The sequence below is a fragment of the Archocentrus centrarchus genome, chromosome 6 (assembly GCF_007364275.1).
Source record: "Archocentrus centrarchus isolate MPI-CPG fArcCen1 chromosome 6, fArcCen1, whole genome shotgun sequence".
Lineage (NCBI taxonomy): Eukaryota > Metazoa > Chordata > Actinopteri > Cichliformes > Cichlidae > Archocentrus > Archocentrus centrarchus.
In genome coordinates, this window is record NC_044351.1 from 3,707,079 (window position 1) to 3,726,742 (window position 19,664).

General features: G+C 40.9%; 1 protein-coding gene across 1 annotated transcript in view; it reads left to right on the forward strand.

The window, feature by feature from the left end:
* The first annotated feature begins 855 nt into the window (after window positions 1–855).
* LOC115781621 (anoctamin-1-like) overlaps window positions 856–19,664 on the forward strand; it is a 90,192-nt gene continuing 71,383 nt past the window's right edge. The window contains 3 exon segments of the mRNA XM_030731379.1: window positions 856–1,182; window positions 3,463–3,855; window positions 17,704–17,802. Of these exon segments, the coding sequence (XP_030587239.1) occupies window positions 1,078–1,182; window positions 3,463–3,855; window positions 17,704–17,802 (597 nt within the window). The 5' untranslated portion in view covers window positions 856–1,077.

Consider the following 19,664-nt stretch of genomic DNA (forward strand, 5'->3'; position numbering starts at 1 on the left):
ATGAATGGGTGATTGTGTTCAAACCTTTGATTAGTGCTGTATCTGTTGAAATTACACCACTGAAATTACTGACTGCTCATTTCTTTGCAAGTCATTAAAAATTTAAGAGGTCAAATGCTCCCCCCCAGTGGACCTGTAGATACATTTGAACCAAATCAAACACAGTGAGAGACTTCTGTGCAGAAATCAGTGCTACACAATGCACAGTGTTTTCACACAAGATGGTCTGGGTTCAGATCCAGGCAGCGGTTTAAGTGTGGAGTCAGCACGTTCTCCCCTGTGTGCGTTCTGTCTACCTCTCACAGTCCAGAGTCATGAATGGGGTTAGGTTCATTGGTGACACACTGGTGTGACCAAGTGGTGTCTGTGTGTGTGTGTGTGTGTGTGTGTGTGTGTGTGTGTGTGTGTGTGTGTGTGTGTGTGTGTGTGTGTGTGTGTGTGTGTGTGTGTGTGTGTGTGTGTGCAGACTGTTTCACAACAACAGTTGTCTGCTGTAAGGTAAAAATATTACAGTATCAGAGAGAAAACCCTCAGACAAACTGGCAGCTTGCTATTCAATTAAATGTGTGGCATAAAATGCACAAAAGTACATACCAAGTTTTTTTTTTTCATTTTTACATTTCATGCATTTTTTTTAACATTATTGGTAGTCAGGAGCTACGAGAGAGAGAGAGAAGGAGGCTGTGTTTGGAGATTGGTGATCAGAGTTTAGCAAACACAGAGAAAGTGAGGCAGGGCACTTTGTGTTCATCAGAGTTTTATCGTTGTCTAAGTTTAGATCTTGGCTTGCAGAATGCTTCTCAAGTAACAAGGCTGCTGGCTCACTTTAGCAGCACCACAATCCAGACAAAAACAGGGCTTTACACAGAGCTTTAAAGGAAGGCAAGCACAGAAAAGTGACAAGTCACAGGAAAATCAGCGTAGAGGCGGGGCTATCAAAGCCCAGCGCAGTCATATAGTGAAAAATCTCAATCAGGAGGCAAACACAGAGAGACCCAAGGCAGAACCAGGACTATCCTCTTTAAAAAATACAGCTCTTCACCACACAGGTTTACCCTTGTTTTTCCTGCCTGAACAATGACTGAGAATGTAGAAGATCAGGTCAACCTCTCTCAAACGTCCAGGTCTGAGCCACAGACACCACATTTTCTGCGAGATGTCATCTTCCATGGCAAGTTTAAGGTAAGCGTCTCTACAAAAGACAAAGAGAGCACAGAGAGGGTGAAAGGAGAGATAAGCCACTCAACATCTATTTAATGACAGTATGGACTTCCAGCACACACTCGTTATTGGCAGCAGTGTCACAGGAAGTATATTGTTGTTTCTGATACTTTTCTTGTAGAAGATTAACAACATCCAACTGCTGGAGCCAAAACATCAACTTTTTAACAGATTTGATGCAATGCTTCATTCTCATTGACCCAAAACAAATGATGTTCAGTCACAATTTGTTCCCACCAGCAAACTTTGTTTTTTAGCAATTACAATTTTGATATATGTCAGGTTGGTATGCGGGAAACACATACAAACCACATGAGTTACCACCTTTCATGTGATGTGTTTGTGCTGCAGTTAAAACTGCTGTAATAATTTTAAAACTCAAAATATTTCAAGGGTAAAAAATAGGCAGTAGGCCTTCTTTGATGGTGACCAAAGCTTTGACATTGTTGCTGTCTGGTTAAGAGTGCTGCTGCCACTCTGACCCAGCACTGCTGCTTTAATTCATGAAGAAGAGTAAAGTGTGCCGCTCAGACACTGCACTGAACTGTAGCTGATGTATAACTCTTATGTGTTGGTAAAGCTCATAAAAGAATAGCTGGATAAATGCAAGTCCACAACTGACATCTTTCTATTTGTTTAGCACTTAAATTCCTTCAAGGATATTTGTACAAAGATATGATTTTATATTGTGTGTATTCAAGGACAAAATAAGCTTTGAGTAAGTGTTTTCTTACTTTCCAGAGATTCCTACATCTGAGCCAAATTTGCGAGTCATTAAGAGCAGACAGAAACGTTTGCTGATGCAGCAGGTCAGCAAATGTAAAACGTCTGAGCACTGATGACGTTACCTGTCCTGGAGCTCGATGAAAACTGTTTTAGTGCTCGGAAAAATGAACTGGGCCTGTGGTTAAGTTGTTTTGACACTTCTGTTAATATCCAGAAGCCTGATCGTGCTGAATGGCCCACACTGCTTTGGTACTGTTCTCTATCCTGACCCAGTTCTCTCTTCCTCTGCACATGTTTTACTTTGCTGCGCAATCATTTAACACCTGTAAACAACTGGAACTCAGGCTGTGAAACCCATTCAGAACAGTGTCTCAGAGCAGTCCCGTCCATATTTCTGCTTTGGCTGATGTGATTTAGAGATTAAATGTAATCTTTATGGCATTTATTTATGGGTCTAAATTCTGTCTGTCTCATTTCGCTGTCACTGTCTACTTTGTTCACGTTCATGGCATCGTGAGATCTTTGGGCTTAACGTTGCTGTCACTAAAGTTAGTTTGCTTCAAGTGCTTGGTTGTATTTGTTTTTCCCAGCTCATTTTTCAACATGTAGCCATCATTAAAGTCCATCATTGTCACAGATCCAAGTGTTTCAGCAGCAGCATTCAGAAGCTGCAGCACAGGTGGCTTCCATAATGGAAAGCCAGGTCCTGGCTTTGAGTCCACCACCGGGTCCTTTCTGTGGAGTTGGCATGTTCCCTCAGTCTGGTTTCCTCCCACAGTCCAAAGGCAGCAGTGCGTAGGGTTAGGCTAACTTACTCATAGATGTGAATGGTTGTTGCTCTGCATTAGTCCTGTGACAGGCTGGTGACCTGCCCGGGGTGTACCCCACCTCTCACCCTATGACAGCTGGGAGAGGCTCCAGCCTTTGTCTTGCATGTGGCTAAATCTGCAGAACACACTCAGACAGGACAGGTTCCACTGTGTGTAATTTCTCAGTATGACTCGAGTATGTTTCCTATTGTTATAAAACAGAGTTGTAATGCACATTTTATGTTTTAACACTTCACATGTTTATTCACATATATCCTTCATGCTCTTTTGACCCCCCCCCCCACCTTTCCTAGCAAATGTGACCTATAAAAGGTCATCTCCTTGGATACAGCACACCAATTCGTAGATACCCCATCATATAGTAAACTACACCAAAACATTTCAGACTTTTTATTATAAAACCCTTATAATAAAAATAATATAATAATGTAACATAACTAGAACTTTATTCACATATGCAAATAAAATGATGAAATGATGAAACCATGTTAGTGACCTAATGACATCAGGCACTGAATGGCAACAGCCCAAATCTGAGTACAGTTTGTCTTCTTTGTTGGCCATCCTCTCCATCTCTTTCTTCATTCATTTCTTGCAGTTACTCTATTGTCAGCTTACAAACATATAAATCATGTTCTCTAAGCTCTCACTCTTACTTTTCTCATCTCAATGTGCATTTTGTCAGCGGCTGAAGGCTCTAACTCCTGAGGAAAACACCCGCTCCCAGCATGGCCTCTTCTTCCAGGATGGTCAGCGACGTGTTGACTATATGCTCACTTATTCTGTGAAGAAGTCGAGCGGAGGCCACTCCAGTCGGCAGCCAGCGCACCTCCTCGCTGAGAATGCTGTTACCCGCAGCCTGCGCCATGGTCCTCAGAGCTGTGGTGAACAGCTCCGACCTCAGCGAGCACAAAGGACAAAAGACTCATCTTCCCTACATTCATCAGCAGTGACTGACATGGAGTTGGGCAGTCCAGGAGAGATCTTCAATGGCCAGGAGGATCAAAAGGCATTCAGACGGGAGGAGTTTGAGGGGAAGCTGAGAGACATGGGGCTGGAGCTGGAAACAGATGAAGATGTAAGTTTTAATCGTTATCTATTACAAAAATGGAATACCCTTATTTGGTCATTTAATTTCAGTAAGTGCCTTCCACCTAACCCCTTCGGTCATGAAGCTGCAATCTTCAATTCCAGCTTATTAATTAATCAAAGACCCAGACAAAGTTTTCATTCTTTTGAAAGCCTGACTCTTTGTCTTGTCCATCCTAATTGGGAAAATCAAAAACCTGTTTTATTTGTTATTATCTATCGTCCACCTGGTCCTTACTCAGAGTTTCTGTCTGATTTCTCAGACTTTTTATCTGATTTAGTGCTCAGTTCAGATAAAATAATTATAGTGGGTGATTTTAACATCCATGTAGATGCTGAGAATGACAGCCTCAACACTGCATTTAATCTATTGTTAGATTCAATTGGCTTCTCTCAAAATGTAAAGGAGCCCACCCACCACTTTAATCATACTCTGGATCTTGTCCTGACATATGGCATAGAAACTGAAGACTTAACAGTATTCCCTGAAAGCCCCCTCCTGTCTGATCATTTCTTAGTAACATTTACATTTACTTTAATGGATTACACAGCAGTGGGGAATAAGTTTTATTACAGTAGAAGTCTTTCTGAAAGTGCTGTAACTAAGTTTAAGGATCTAATTCCTTCATTGTTATGCTCTTCAGTGCCATGTGCCAACACAGTGCAGAGCAGCTACCTAAACTCTGCTCCCAGTGAGGTTGATTATCTCGTCAATAGTTTTACATCCTCACTGCGTATAACTTTGGATACTGTGGCTCCTCTGAAAAGGAAAGCTTCAAATCAGAAGTGCCTGACTCCGTGGTATAATTCACAAACGCACAGCTTAAAGCAGATAACCCGAAAGCTGGAGAGGGAATGGCGTCTCACTAAATTAGAAGATGCTCATTTAGGCTGGAAAAAGAGTTTGTTGCTCTATAAAAAAGCCCTCCGTAAAGCTAGGACATCTTACTATTCATCATTAATTGAAGAAAATAAGAACAACCCCAGGTTTCTTTTCAGCACTGTAGCCAGGCTGACAAAGAGTCAGAGCTCTGTAGAGCTGAGGATTCCTTTCACTTTAACTAGTAGTGACTTCATGGATTTCTTTACAAATAAAATTTTAGACATTCGAGAAAAAATTATTCATAACCATCTCAAAGATTATTCTTCATGTTCGGCTGCTTTCAGCACTGCTGGTATTTGTTTAGACTCTTTTGCTCCAGTTGATCTTTCAGAGTTAACTTCAATAGTTACTTCCTCCAAACCAGCAACATGTTTGTTAGATCCCATTCCTACTAGACTGTTCAAAGAAGTCTTTCCAATTATTGATGCTTCAATCTTAAAAATGATCAATCAGTCTTTATTAGTTGGCTATGTACCACAGACCTTCAAGGTGGCTGTAATTAAACCTCTACTTAAAAAGCCATCACTGCCCCAGCTGTCTTAGCTAATTATAGGCCAATCTCCAACCTTCCTTTTCTCTCAAAGATTCTTGAAAGAGTAGTTGTAAAACAGCTAACTGATCATCTGCAGAGGAACGGTTTATTTGAAGAGTTTCAGTCAGGTTTCAGAATTCATCACAGTACAGAAACAGCATTAGTGAAGGTTACAAATGATCTTCTTAGAGCCTCTGACAGTGGACTCATCTCTGTTCTTGTCCTGTTGGACCTCAGTGCAGCTTTGATACTGTTGACCATAACATTTTATTACAGAGATTAGAGCTTGCTATAGGTATTAAAGGTACTGCACTGCAGTGGTTTGAATCATATTTATCTCATAGACTCCAATTTGTTCATGTAAATGGGGAGTCTTCTTCACACACTAAGGTTAATTATGGAGTTCCACAGGGTTCTGTGCTAGGACCAATTTTATTTACATTATACATGCTTCCCTTAGGCAGTATTATTAGAAAGCACTGCATCAATTTTCATTGTTATGCAGATGATACTCAGCTTTACCTATCAATGAAGCCAGATGACACACATCAATTAGTTAAACTGCAGGAATATCTTAAAGACATTAAGGACTGGATGACCTCTAATTTCCTGCTTCTAAATTCAGATAAAACTGAAGTTCTTGTACTCGGACCCACAAATCTTAGAAACATGGTGTCTAACCAGATACTTACTCTGGATGGCATTACTTTGGCCTCCAGTAACACTGTGAGAAATCTTGGAGTCATTTTTGACCAGGATATGTCCTTCAATGCACATATTAAACAAATATGTAGGACCGCTTTTTTTCATTTGTGCAATATTTCTAAAATTAGAAACATACTTTCTCAGAGTGATGCTGAAAAGCTCATTCATGCATTTATTACTTCTAGGCTGGATTATTGTAATTCATTATTATCAGGCTGTCCTAAAAGTTTCCTGAAAAGCCTTCAGCTGATCCAAAATGCTGCAGCTAGAGTACTGACAGGGACTAGAAAGAGAGAGCAGATTTCTACCATTTTGGCTTCTCTTCATTGGCTCCCTGTTAAATCTAGAATAGAATTTAAAATTCTTCTCCTCACATACAAGGTCTTGAATAATCAGGCACCATCTTATCTCAAAGACCTCATAGTACCATATCACCCCAACAGAGCACTTCGCTCTCAGACTGCTGGCTTACTTGTGGTTCCTAGGATACTTAAGAGTAGAATGGGAGGCAGAGCCTTCAGCTTTCAGGCGCCTCTTCTGTGGAACCAGCTTCCAGCATGGATTCGGGAGACAGACACCCTCTCTATTTTTAAGATTAGGCTTAAAACTTTCCTTTATGATAAAGCTTATAGTTAGGGCTGGATCAGGTGACCCTGAACCATCCCTTAGTTATGCTGCTATAGGCCTAGTCTGCTGGGGGGTTCACATAATGCACTGTTTCTCATTCACCTTATTTACTTGTTTATACTCCACTCTGCATTTAATCATTAATTGATATTAATCTCTGGCTCTCTTCCACAGCATGTCTTTCTCTCCCCTCAGCCCAACCGGTCGCGGCAGATGACTGCCCCTCCCTGAGCCTGGTTCTGTTGGAGGTTTCTTCCTGTTAAAAGGGAGTTTTTCCTTTCCACTGTCACCAAGTGCTGCTCATAGGGGGTCGTTTTGACTGTTGGGTTTTCTCTATTATTGTAGGGTCTTTACCCACAATACAAAGCACCTTGAGGCGACAGTTTGTTGTGATTTGGCGCTATATAAATAAAATTGAATTGAATTGAGACAGGAATTTTGATGGAAAAAAATTCATCTTCTGTCTACATAACCTTGTTCGGTAGGAGATGTCAGAAAATGAATATATGACTATAGACAGGCTCCTCCAGTCGGGTTTTTCAGAGACTGCAGTCGCCTGGTTCACAAATTATCTTAGCAATAGAACACAGTGCATTAAACACGATGACCTATGCTCTGAATTTGTTACTGTCCACAAGGGGGTGCCCCAGGGATCTATATTAGGTCCACTGTTATTCATTATTTATATCAATGACTTGGGTCTAAATGTGTAAGGTGCAAGCTTGCATTTTTATGCTGATGATACAGTTATTTATTGTTACGTTTCAACTCTTATTCAGATCCTTGAATCCCTGCAGCAAGGATTTGTTGCTGCCCGGCATTCATTAATTAACTTAAGATAAGATAAGATAAGATAAGATAGTGTTTATTTGTCACATGCACAGTTATACACAGTACAATGCACAGTGAAATGTATTTTGTACCTGCAACCTAATAAACACACACAAATAAATAAGAAGAATAAAAATAAAAAAAAAAAAAAAAAAAAAAGTAATTCACACTATACACTATACTCTATATACTATACACTATACACACTTTTTAAATTATAATATTTACACTGTGCAATAATGGTCCAGTTAGGGCTCAGAGTTGAGCAGACGGATGGCTTGTGGGTAAAAACTCTTCTTCAACCTTTCAGTCTTAGTCCTCAGGCAGCGGTAACGCCGGCCCTGATGGGAGCAGGGAGAAGAGAGAGTGTCCGGGGTGGCTGGGCTGTTTTAGGATCTTCATGGCCCTCAGCCTGCACTGCTTGGTGTAAAGTCCTGCAGGTTGGGGAGGGTGGTTCTGATGGTCCGTTCAGCTGAACGAACCACCCTTTTTAGGGCCATGAAGTCCTGCTTGGTGCAGTTTCCCATCCAGGTGGTGATGCTCCCACGCATGATGCTCTCGATGGTGCAGGTGTAAAAGTTCCTGAGCACCTTGAGTGGGAGCTTGAAGTCTCTCAGCCGCCTGAGGAGGTAGAGACGCTGTCTGGCCTTCTTCACAGTGATGTTTATGTGATGAGTCCAGGACAGGTCCTGTGAGATGGTCACTCCCAGGTATTTGAAAGTGTCCACTCTTTCCACCTCAGCACCACTGATGACAAGTGGATGGTAGTCCCTCTGCTGCTTCCTGCTGAAGTCCACGATCAGTTCCTTTGTTTTGCTGACGTTGAGCAGGAGGTGGTTCTCCGGGCACCAGTTCTCCAGGCGGGAGACCTCTCTCCTGTAGGCTGTCTCCTCATTGTGAGAGATTAGTCCCACAACAGCAGTGTCGTCAGCAAACTTGATGATGACGTTGGACTCTGACGTGGCCTCGCAGTCATGGGTGTACAGTGAGTACAGCAGAGGGCTGAGCACACAGCCTTGGGGGATCCAGTGTTGAGGGTGAGGGAGGATGAGGTGAGGTGACCCACTCGTACCACCTGTGGTCTGCTGGTCAGGAAGCTGTGAACCCACCTGCACAGGGATGGGCCCAGGCCCAGGTCCAGCAGCTTAGAGACCAGCCTGGAGGGAACTATGGTGTTGAATGCTGAGCTGTAATCTACAAACAGCACTCTCACATAGTTCCCCTTACCAGTGTCTATGTGTGAAAGGGTCTTGTGGAGGAGGAAGGATATGCCGTCATCTGTGGATCTGTCTGGCCGGTATGCAAACTGTAGTGGGTCGAGGGTGGTGGGCAGTGAGGAGGTGATGAATGTCTTGATGAGTCTCTCAAAACACTTCATCACCACAGAGGTGAGCGCTATGGGCCTGAAGTCATTGGGGCTGCTGGGGTGTGGTTTCTTTGGGACAGGGACTATGATGGACTTTTTAAAGCAGGTGGGAATCACACACAGTTTCAGTGAGAGGTTGAATATCACTGTAAACACAGGTGCCAGCTGGTCAGCGCAGGTCTTAAGGACACGTCCACTACTTCCGTCTGGTCCAGCCGCTTTCCTGGTGTTTACACGTCTAAACGCCCTCCTCACGTCGCGCTCCGTCACAGTGAGTGTCTCCGCCCCTCCGGCCGGGAGCGCAGCGGGCTGTCGGCTTCCCGACTCAAAGCGCGCAAAGAAGATGTTGAGTTCATCAGCCAGAGAAGCATTGGCACTCACCGGGTGTGTGTGGGGTGCTTTGTAGTCCGTGATGGTGCGTAGTCCCTGCCACAGTCCCCTGGGGTCAGACTGTTGTAGTTGCTGTTCCAGTCTGCGGCCGTAGCGATGTTTTGCCTCTTTCACCGCTCTGCGGACGTTGTATGATGCAACCTTGTAGTCCTCCATGTTCCCAGAGGCGAGGCCGGAGTTGTAGGCAACGGTGCGGGACCTCAGGGCGTCGCGGACAGATTTATCCACCCACGGCTTCTGGTTGGGAAAAGTCCTGATGGTCCTCCTAAGTGAAGTGTCTTCAACAACTTTCCCAATAAATCCCACAACAGTTTCCGTAAACTCCTCGATGTCTCCGCCCGCGCTGCTGCGAAACATGTCCCAGTCGGTTGAATCCAACGCACCCTGCAGAGCGGCCTCTGTGTGATCAGACCACCGTGTCACTTCTCTCACAGCAGGGGGTTCCTGCCTGAGCCGGTGTTTGGATTTCGGCATGAGAAGGACAGCGGTGTGGTCAGACTTCCCAAAAGGCGGAAGAGGCTTTGCTTTGTAGCCATCTTTGAATGGAGAATAGCAGTGGTCTAGGGTCCTCTCTCCTCTGGTGGGGCAGTCGATGTGTTGAATCAACTCCGGTATCAGCTTTTTCAAGTTTGCACTGTTAAAGTCCCCGGCTACGATGAGAGCCGCATCACGCTGGTTAGCCTGATAGGTGGAAATAGCCTCATGTAGCTCGGATAGTGCAGTGTTTGTGTCCGCCTGAGGTGGAATATAGACGGCGCTGAAGATGACCGACGTAAACTCGCGGGGCAGGTAGTGGGGACGGCATTTCAGGGTTAGGAGCTCCAGGTTAGGTGAACATGATTGTTTCAGAAGGACAACATTCCTACTGTCACACCAGTTGTTATTAATCATTAGGCACACACCTCCTCCTCTTGATTTTCCAGACTCACTCGTTCTGTCCGTGCGATGAACACTGAAGAACTCCGACGGCTGTACGGCGTGGTCCGGTATGAGGGGGGTCAGCCATGTCTCCGTGAGACAGATGATGTTGCAGTCCCTTATGTCCCTCTGAAACTGTATCCTGGCCCTGAGTTCGTCCAGCTTGTTATCCAGTGATTGGACATTAGCCAACAGGATGCTCGGCAGTGGCGTTTGGTGCGCTCTGCGCCTCAGCCTCTCTCTTACGCCGGCTCTTTTCCCTCGGGGCCTTGTCCGTGACCTGGTCCGTCCTTTGTTTGAGCTGGCCCACTGGAAACGCAGTATGTCCTGAGGCCAAGTCGGGTCGGGAGAAAAAGGTGTCAGAATACAGCCAGAGTGCTGTATTCTGATATTAAAAAGAGTCTGTCTGTCATACGTGATATGACACAGAGCAGGCGGAATTATAAAGTCAAAAATTAGAGCTAAACCTAATATATACAAACAAAGCGTAGGAGCAGGTACGACGGCTGCTGACTAGGGTTTAATATTTTTCCCGAAAATGACATGAATCAAATCCCGGGAAATGACGAGCCATTTCCCGGGAATCCCGGGAAAAAGTTTATTTATTTATTTATTTTAATTAGGCCTTCTGTAGCCTGTGTCGGCCTTAACCTATTGTGATATTGTAGAGGTAGCTTTCCAGCTATGTCCTGTTATGCCCAGTAGGGGGCAACGTCGGCTTGATTAATGCAATAAAACCTACATCTCGGCATTTGAGTGCTCGAGCTATGCGGTGTTGTGTCGTTCCTCAACACTCCCTTAACAAATATAATTCAAATATTCCTCCATTGTACATGGAATTATAACAAGCGATTTTACAACTGCTGGTGCAAAACAATACGGTTCATCTCCACAGCATTGATAAAGGCTCAGCCATGCTGTCGTGGCGACATCTGTTGCGCTATATCTCCACCAGTGGAACGCTGTAATAGTCATTGAAAAGTTAACTACCGTACTTCACTATAATATGGCATAACACAGGGCCTTGAGTAATGCACTACGACTTGGTCATTGCCATTCTGGCAACAGCAAATTTATAACACCGTGTCTGAGGGTTAAAGTAGGTTCGCTGTGAATCGTCTTTTGAAAAACTGGCCAATCCTTATAGCCTAAAAAATATACATTTTACTCAACTCCATTTTAAAAGCGAAATATGTTAAAGCAATCTATTTCATGATACTTTCTTTACACATTAGGCCCGTATCCTAATTCATGATTGTTAGTAAGCGGCTGCAAACGAGGAAAAGAAACACTCGAAGTTAAACAGATATTTCTTTATTGTTCAGGGCAGGCATATTTTATAGGCTATATAATGCAATATAACAATATATAATAATATAAAATTATATAATACAAAATACCTTAGGGTAAACACATTGCCTACGATTTCAACAAATTAAAGAGGAAAAAAGTACAACTGTGTAATACCTCTATTAAAACGCTTGAGATGAAGGCTGAAGCCTTAAACGGAGGCTGAACGTGCCTGAAATGAAGAGTAATGCTTTAAACGAACCCTTCTCTCAATATTTCCTTAAATTTAACATTCTGAAGCTTTCTTTTCTTTCTGAAAGTCAAATCGACGCGCGCGACTTTTTTCCCGGTTTCCCGTCTAACGTTTCCCGGGAAACGGGAAATGGTTCTGATCGCATTTCCCGGGAATCCCGGATCCCGGGATTAAACCCTACTGCTGACCTCACCAGCGCCATCTTGGAAAAAAGTTGTCTTAAAAGTTGTCCTAATTGCAGACACGACTAAGCTAATGGTATTTTCAAAGAACTAAATGCTTCAGTGTTCACTCTTGAGGGACATGAAATAGAGTTGGTGCAAACTTATAATTATTTGGGTTTTCTGACAGATGACTTTCAAACCACATGTGGAACACCTTGTGAAGAAGCTGAAGCTTAAGTTGGGTTTTTATTTTCGGAACAAAAAAGCGGCTGGTTGCTGTAACTTTTTTTGTTTTTACTATTTTGGATTATGGAGACGTGTTGTATATGAATGCCTCTGCTCAATGTCTTCAGATGGTTGATACTGTTCACCATGCGTCCCTCAGGTTTATTACCAACTGTAAAGTGTCCACTGTGACCTACAGTATATATTTGGGTGGTCCTGTCACTGGTACAGTTTCATCTATAAGGCATTACTTGGGTTACTGCCAGCCTATATTTGTGCTTTAACTACACTGAGAAGTGATGTTCCTTATTCGTTCCATTCTCAGAATCAGTTGTTGCTTTCTGTTCCATTTGCCTGCACCAAAGTGGGTAAAAAGACTTGTTTATTCTGCGCCCTCCTCATGGAACAGGTTACAGAAAGGTTGGAAACTGACTGAGTTAATTTCATTGAGCGCTTATAAACCCAAATTGCAAATGTTTGTAGCTAACTCCATAACATACACTTGTTTTTCTTAATTTATGTTTATAAAATTTTAACCATTTTATGTCTTCATGTATTTTAACTATGTAAATTTGTAAAGGTGTTGTATCTATATTTGTTGCTGCCTAACTCTGCCAGGACTCCCTCGAAAAACAGATTCTTAATCTCAGTGGAACTTTTTAAATAAAGGTTGAATAAAATAATAAATAAATATACACTGTTGTGCACGCGGTGCCCAAAGGGACTAACCTCGTGGAATCAAGCTAATTATTTTTTTGGAATAATAACTTTAGTACATTTAATGAAGTCATGCCAAACTTAGAGAACACAGGAATAGGTTGGAATTTGGTGCTTTTAAATTCATCTTAATTTTTCAATCATTTTTTGAGCCCTCATAACAAAATCTTCAGGGCTGACAGACGCATTTAATCTCTCTGAAAAAACTGCAGCCAAATGAATTTTACACCAACTCCAAGTATCAAAATCTAAAGCTGAAATCTTTTTCTATATTGTCTATAAGATTTTCTACAACCTACAGTTCCAATAACAAAAAATCTGCCCCAATTTAATGTCTATGATAGAGTAACAGAAGGAAGCACTGATACTCTTGGTACACGCAAATTCATTTTTTCTTTGCTTGATAGGAACCCATCATCATCGCCTCATCTCCCAAAAGGAGGCTTAACTTTAAAATGACCGCTTCTTTGTTTTGATAGCCTCAGCTGAACTCAAAGTATGCTGCTGCAGTTTCAGAGCTGTGACACTGACATCAGGCTTCACCAGCAGTGCTGTGAAGCTGTCCTAGCAGATACTTCTTCAAAATATGAAGGAGAGCTCCTTATCACTTATTATCACCACTCTGGCACAAAATGACTTATGCAGTGATGTAATGCCTCCACAATAAAGCATCCACCCCTGCTGACCCGACATGCTCACTGACACACAGTTTGCATGTCAGGGAACTTTCTTTCACCACATATATAATTTCTTTCAGATCTTCATTTCCACTTAAATCATTGTTCATCATGAAGGACTGCAGAAGAGGCTGCATGGAACAATAAGGACTTGTTTGCGGTCATATGGCTGTCAGAAAGTTTTGTGTTTGTGCGTGTGTGTTTGTGTGTGTGTGTGTTCACCACTGCACTGAAACACACACATGCACACGCAACAAAACATATTATACTGTGTCATTATATATGTAATAAAAACGAATCCAAAAGCATTATGTGAAAAACTTATTCCGGAGCTTCAGAACATCCTTCAGCAGCAAATAACTTGAAGTAATGTTTTCTGTATGATTTTATCAGTCTCTCACATTGTTGTGGAGAAATTTTGGCCCACTCTTCTTTAGCTTCAGTTCATTGAGGTTTGTGGGCACAGCGCTCTTCAGGTCCCACCTGTGCTGCCATGTTCTTGTTCTAGAGAGAAGAGGCTTTGATACTTGTTCAAACTTTTGTAATTGTGCTGCCATGAACTTTAAATTTAACATGTTGACTGAAGTCTGTAGAATTTGAGATCTAGCAGTGCGTTGCAGGGTCTGACCTTGGGGTGAGTTTGCTTGGGTGTTCACTCCTGGGAGGACGGGCAGTTGTCCACTTATGAATAACTATTCTCACTGCAGAATGATGGGTTCATATTGTTTGGAAATTGACTTATTATTTTAGGGTCTTTACTTTGCAGTATGAAGCACTTGAGGCAACTTGTGATTGGGTGCTATCTAAATAAAATCAAATTACAGTGAATTAAAGAAGACACTGTTCGACTCACTCATATTTATTAGTCATTTTGACATGTAATTTAAATATACATGTAAAACATGCAAATTATTAAACACTAACATTTATATTTCAGACAAACCCACAGCACTCAGGGACATGAATTTTAAAAATGTTTGGTTTGCCATAAAACTGTTAGAAAGGTTTTTGGACAATCAAATATTTCATATATTTCTACCCTCATTTCCAAACTCGTGATCTTTTAGAAGAGATATGTTTAGGAGCCATCTCTCAACTTTTTTGGGTTTTTTTGTTTGTTGATGCTCAGCTTACATTCAACATTACAGAGAAACATGTTAAGAAAAAAGTCATTGTATTAATTTCAGTGTCAAACTGGACAAAAGTAAATGGACTGGTTCTTATATAATGCTTTTCTACTCTACTCTGAGCACTTTGTACAACATGCCTCATTCATCCATTCATACAAGCACTTCCTTCTCCAGCTAAGCACTTTCTATCTGACATTCATACTCCGGCAGGTGCAGCGGAGAGCAACTCAGGGTTCAGTATCTTGCCCAAGAATACTTTAGCACGCAGACTGGAGCAGCCAGGAATCAAACTACCAACCTTCCATTTATTAGGCGACCTGCTCTCCCTCCTGAGCTACTGCCACCACAGACTCAGTTTTTCTGAAACAGAAGACATAGTAAAGCACCAGTCTAATATCATTACAGGGGTGTTTGGGTGGCACCAGTAATTTATTTATTTATTTTGCAATTTTAGTGAGCAAAACTGACCAAAGCGTGAACCAACATGGAAGAAATGGTGAATACATTATTATGAAAAAACAGAATGATTTGGTGGAGGATGAGCACATTTTCAGGAATGAACGGTCATTCCTTTCATCCTCTTTAACCTTGTGAACTATGTAACCGCTCTGCTGTCAAGACCAAATTACTGAACTGTTTAGTTTTGGCAGATTTACAGTTTTGATCTTGAAATTTCTGTCTAGTGGTGACAGTGTCTAATAATAGTAACTAGTAGTAGATTTTAAACAGAGACTATATTCATGTTAGACGATAACCACTTCTGAATGTCTTCAACCATCTAAGAGGCAGCCAATTTTTGTAAAACTATTTGCAGTGTTGCAGTTTAGATGTATCTATATATCAGTCACTTAAAATTTGAAACTGATATTCTGCCTATGTATAAGATGTCCTAATGCCAGAATAAAAATAGAAAATAGCTTCTTCATGGCTGAACTGAGGTTGTGAGTACCACACGGTCTTAAATCCTTGTTTCTGCTTGTGGGGCTATCTAATTTCTGACATTTTTGGTGACCACCTGTATTAGTGGAAACTTGGTTGATTCTGGTTTAATGACAGAATCACCAGATGGACTCAGTCTTCACCAATGTCCAGTAACATGAGGTCCTCCGTCCCAGACAGAGGAGAGAGACTACAGGCTCACGTTTCCTGAAACAGAATACATAGTAAAGCATCGGTCTAATCTCATGACACGGGGGTGTTTGGGCGGCACCAGTAACGTTTTTGCAATTTTAGTGAGCAAATATGGCCAAAGCTTGGACCAATGTGGAAGAAATGCTGAATACATTATTAATATGAAAAACTGAATGAGCTACTGCCGTCTGAACACATTTTCAGGAAAGACCAGCCATATGTGTTCCTTTCACCCCCCTTAACCTTCAACTGGAGTCATTTATGGTCCCAGCTGTATATTTATATGTGTCATTGTGGTATTTTTATTCACAGAAGCAGAAAATGTTTCCTATTGCAAATTTATAAATCTACTTCTCTTAAAATATTTCATACATTTTTACAGGAATTGACTCATGAATAATGCAAAGTTAAGCGGGATTTAACTCACTTCAGTTCAGTTCAATTCAGTTTCATTTATGTAGCGCCAAATCACAACAACGGTCGCCTCAAGCCGCTTTATATTGTAAGGTAAAGACCATACAATAATACACAGAAACCCACCAAATCTGCTGACACCCTATGAGCAAGCACTTGGTGACAGTGGGAGGGATTCGCTAGGATTTTCTAGTCCCCGTCAGTACTCTTGCTGAAGCATTTTAGATCAGCTGAAGGCTTTTCAGTGAGCTTTTCAGATTTTCAGTGAAGTAATAAATGCAGGAATTACTCAGCATCACTCACTCATTTTAGAAATATTATGCAAATGCAAGAAAACGGTCCTACATATTTGTTTAATATATGCATTGAAGGACATATCCTGGTCAAACAATAACTCCAAGATTCCTCACAGACACCATGTTTCTAAGATTTGTAGGGCCAAGTACAGTAAGCTCAGTTTTGTCTGAATTTAGAAGCAGGAAATTAGAGGTCATCCAGTCCTTTATGTCTTTAAGACATTCCTGCAGTTTAACTAATCGGTGTGTCATCTGGCTTCATTGATAGATAAAGCTGGGTATCATCTGCATAGCAATGAAAATGTGTGTAGTCTTTTTCAATAATATTGTCCAAGGCCAGCACAGAACCCTGTGGAACTCTGTGAATAATTTTTGAAGAAGACTCCCCATTTACATGAATAAACTGGAGTCTATTAGATAGATTCAATCCAAACACTGCAGTGCAGTACTTTTAATACCAACAGTTTGTTCTAATCTCTGTAATAAAATGTTATGGCCAACAGTATCAAAGCTGCACTGAGGTCCAACAGGACAAGAACAGAGATGAGTCCACTGCAGAGGCTCTAAGAAGATCATTTGTAACCTTCACTAATGCTGTTTCTGTACTGAGATGAATTCTGAAACCTGACTGAAACTCTTCAAATAAACCGTTCCTCTGCAGTTTTACTGTTAGAGAAAATGAAGGTTGGAGATTGTCCTATAATTAGCTAAGACAGTAATTGTTTAATTACTGCCACCTTAAAGGCCTGTGACACGTAGCCTGTAAACTGATCATATTTAATATTGATGGCAGGACTTCTTTGAGCAGTCTTGTAGGAATGGGGTTTGATAGACACGTTGATGGTTTGGAGGAAGTAAATACTGAAGTTAACTCAGAAAGATTAATTATGGCAGTCATTAAACTATAACACCTGGTTGCTATAGAACAAGAACACAAACCATAAGCCTTTCCTGTTTTATGGTATAATTCCTTACTTTTTATGCAGTTTTGCAGTTTATGGCATGTGGTGGAGAATAGGATGTTGGACTAAAACTTTTACCATTAACGACCTCAATTTCCATTTTTTTTTCCATAGTTGTGTGAATTTTTTTATGTGCAATATTGTTTTCTTTTTCTATTTCTTTATTTAAAGGGACCATGTACAATATTAACATAACTGTTACCATTTGATACATTGTACCAGAGTTAGCTTAAAGCTAATCTGCATTTGCAAATGTGTGTATTGAACATGAAATCAAAATACACATGAACTTTACACAGTTGTTTTTGTGTATGTTTCTCTCTTAGGGCAAGATTCCAGGTGTGTGCTTTGTGAAAATTCACGCTCCCTGGAACGTTCTCTGTCGAGAAGCCGAATTCATGAAGTTAAAGATGCCCACCAAAAAAGTAAGTCTTAATAAAGTCAGTTAAAAAAAATATAAAGGGCACTTCAGAGAAAAATGCCCCTCCACTCTATACAATGATCATTTCTGCTTCTGCTACTTGTTAAAAGTCAGTCTTTGTTTGTTTGGGTGGGAACACCACACATTTAACCTAATTATCATTCTGGGGTGCTTTCATTAAAAAAGTAGCTTTGTGTCATAGGCTAAAAATTCAGTCCAACTTGCAAATGAAAAGAGAGACAGTGGTTAAATAGCTTGATACGTGCATGCAATGCTCTGCATTGTTATACGTTTAAAATAGGCAAACATGTATAGGCAAATAGGGGGAAAAATCATAACAGTCATCATTGTAAACACATCTGTTTCTTTAGAAACTTCTAAATTCTTTAAATTTCACATTTTCTATTTCATAAAAGAAAACCTGGATCTGTGTGTTTGTAACTTACAGCTTGCCTTGTGCTGTCTGATTCTGTTTGTATAGTCAGGCAGTGGTTGAGGGTGAAAGGACAGGCCTTTAAAAACTGTCACAAACTACATAAGCTTCAAATGGCGTTCTAGTTTCCCCATAAATAGATTCATTACTTTGCAAACAGGTCAGTAAACATGCTGCAGGGTCTTCTTGGCTCTTCTGTAGTCATCATAAAACACTTATTAATGAGATAACAATCACCTACTTAATTGTTAATATATGGACTGGTACTTATGGTGCGCCTTTCTGTTAAATTTGAGCACTCAAGGTGCTTTATACAGCATGTCTCATTCACCCGCAACACACACACATTCATACAGTGCTTTTATCTGACACACACGCACACACACACACACACCCTGGTGGATCCATCAGGGGCAGTTTGGGGTTCTGTATCTCACTCAAGGATACTTTAATATATGGACAGGAGGAGCGGGAGATCAAGTCACGGACCTTCCGATCCGCTCTACCACCTGAGCCACAGTCACGCACAGAAATATAAATGACCTCCTCTTTTTATAAAAGACAGAGCTACATTTACTTTTAATAAATGTTTCAAAGAGCAGAGAGAAGAAAAACATGTTACCACATGATGTCATGTCCTGTTTTACCTAAGACATAAAAACATAACCGCCATAATGAATAGAATAGAGTAGAGTAGCTTTATTTTCGCTGAGAAACAATGTTAAGAACAATGTTAAAAATTTATTAACATGATTTAAATATTTTAGTGAAAGTGAAAATAACAAGAACATTCTGGATGTGTTAGGATTAATTATATATCCATGGATAACCAGTACAATAATTAAACACTGTCCTCACTGTTATACTGTAACAACATCCACATAACTATCTACTACACAATGTAACACAATGTTTATCTTTGACAAGCAGACGTTATTTTCTAACTCTTTTTATTGTAAAACAATATAAAATGTCCATTATTGCTGTCAAATTTTGCTTTTGTGGATTTTAGAATGATGCTTTGCACCAAAATAGCAACATTTTCTTGGAGTGTTTGGTTCAAAATTATGCAATATTTAAGATTCTTGAAACCTCAGCATAATCTTTTAAACTCTTGAAATTTTGTGTTTTGAGCTAAACAGTTTATGTGATCAAAATTTTTGCTACATCAATTTGATGCTATTTTTCCTTTTAATGGAACATTTGCCTTTCGCCCTGTGTCAGCTGGGATAGGCTCCAGCTGCCCCATGACCCTGAATGGGATAAGCAGAAGAGAAGGGATGGATAGAACATTTTGACCATTTTTGAAGAGAAAACAGTTTGAAAAAAGTTTAAAACCTAGATGAAAACCACTAGTATCTGTCATTATATTGAAAAATGACAAATTTGTAAAATCATTGCCTGAACCACAAAAGCAAAGTTTTGGGATAAAA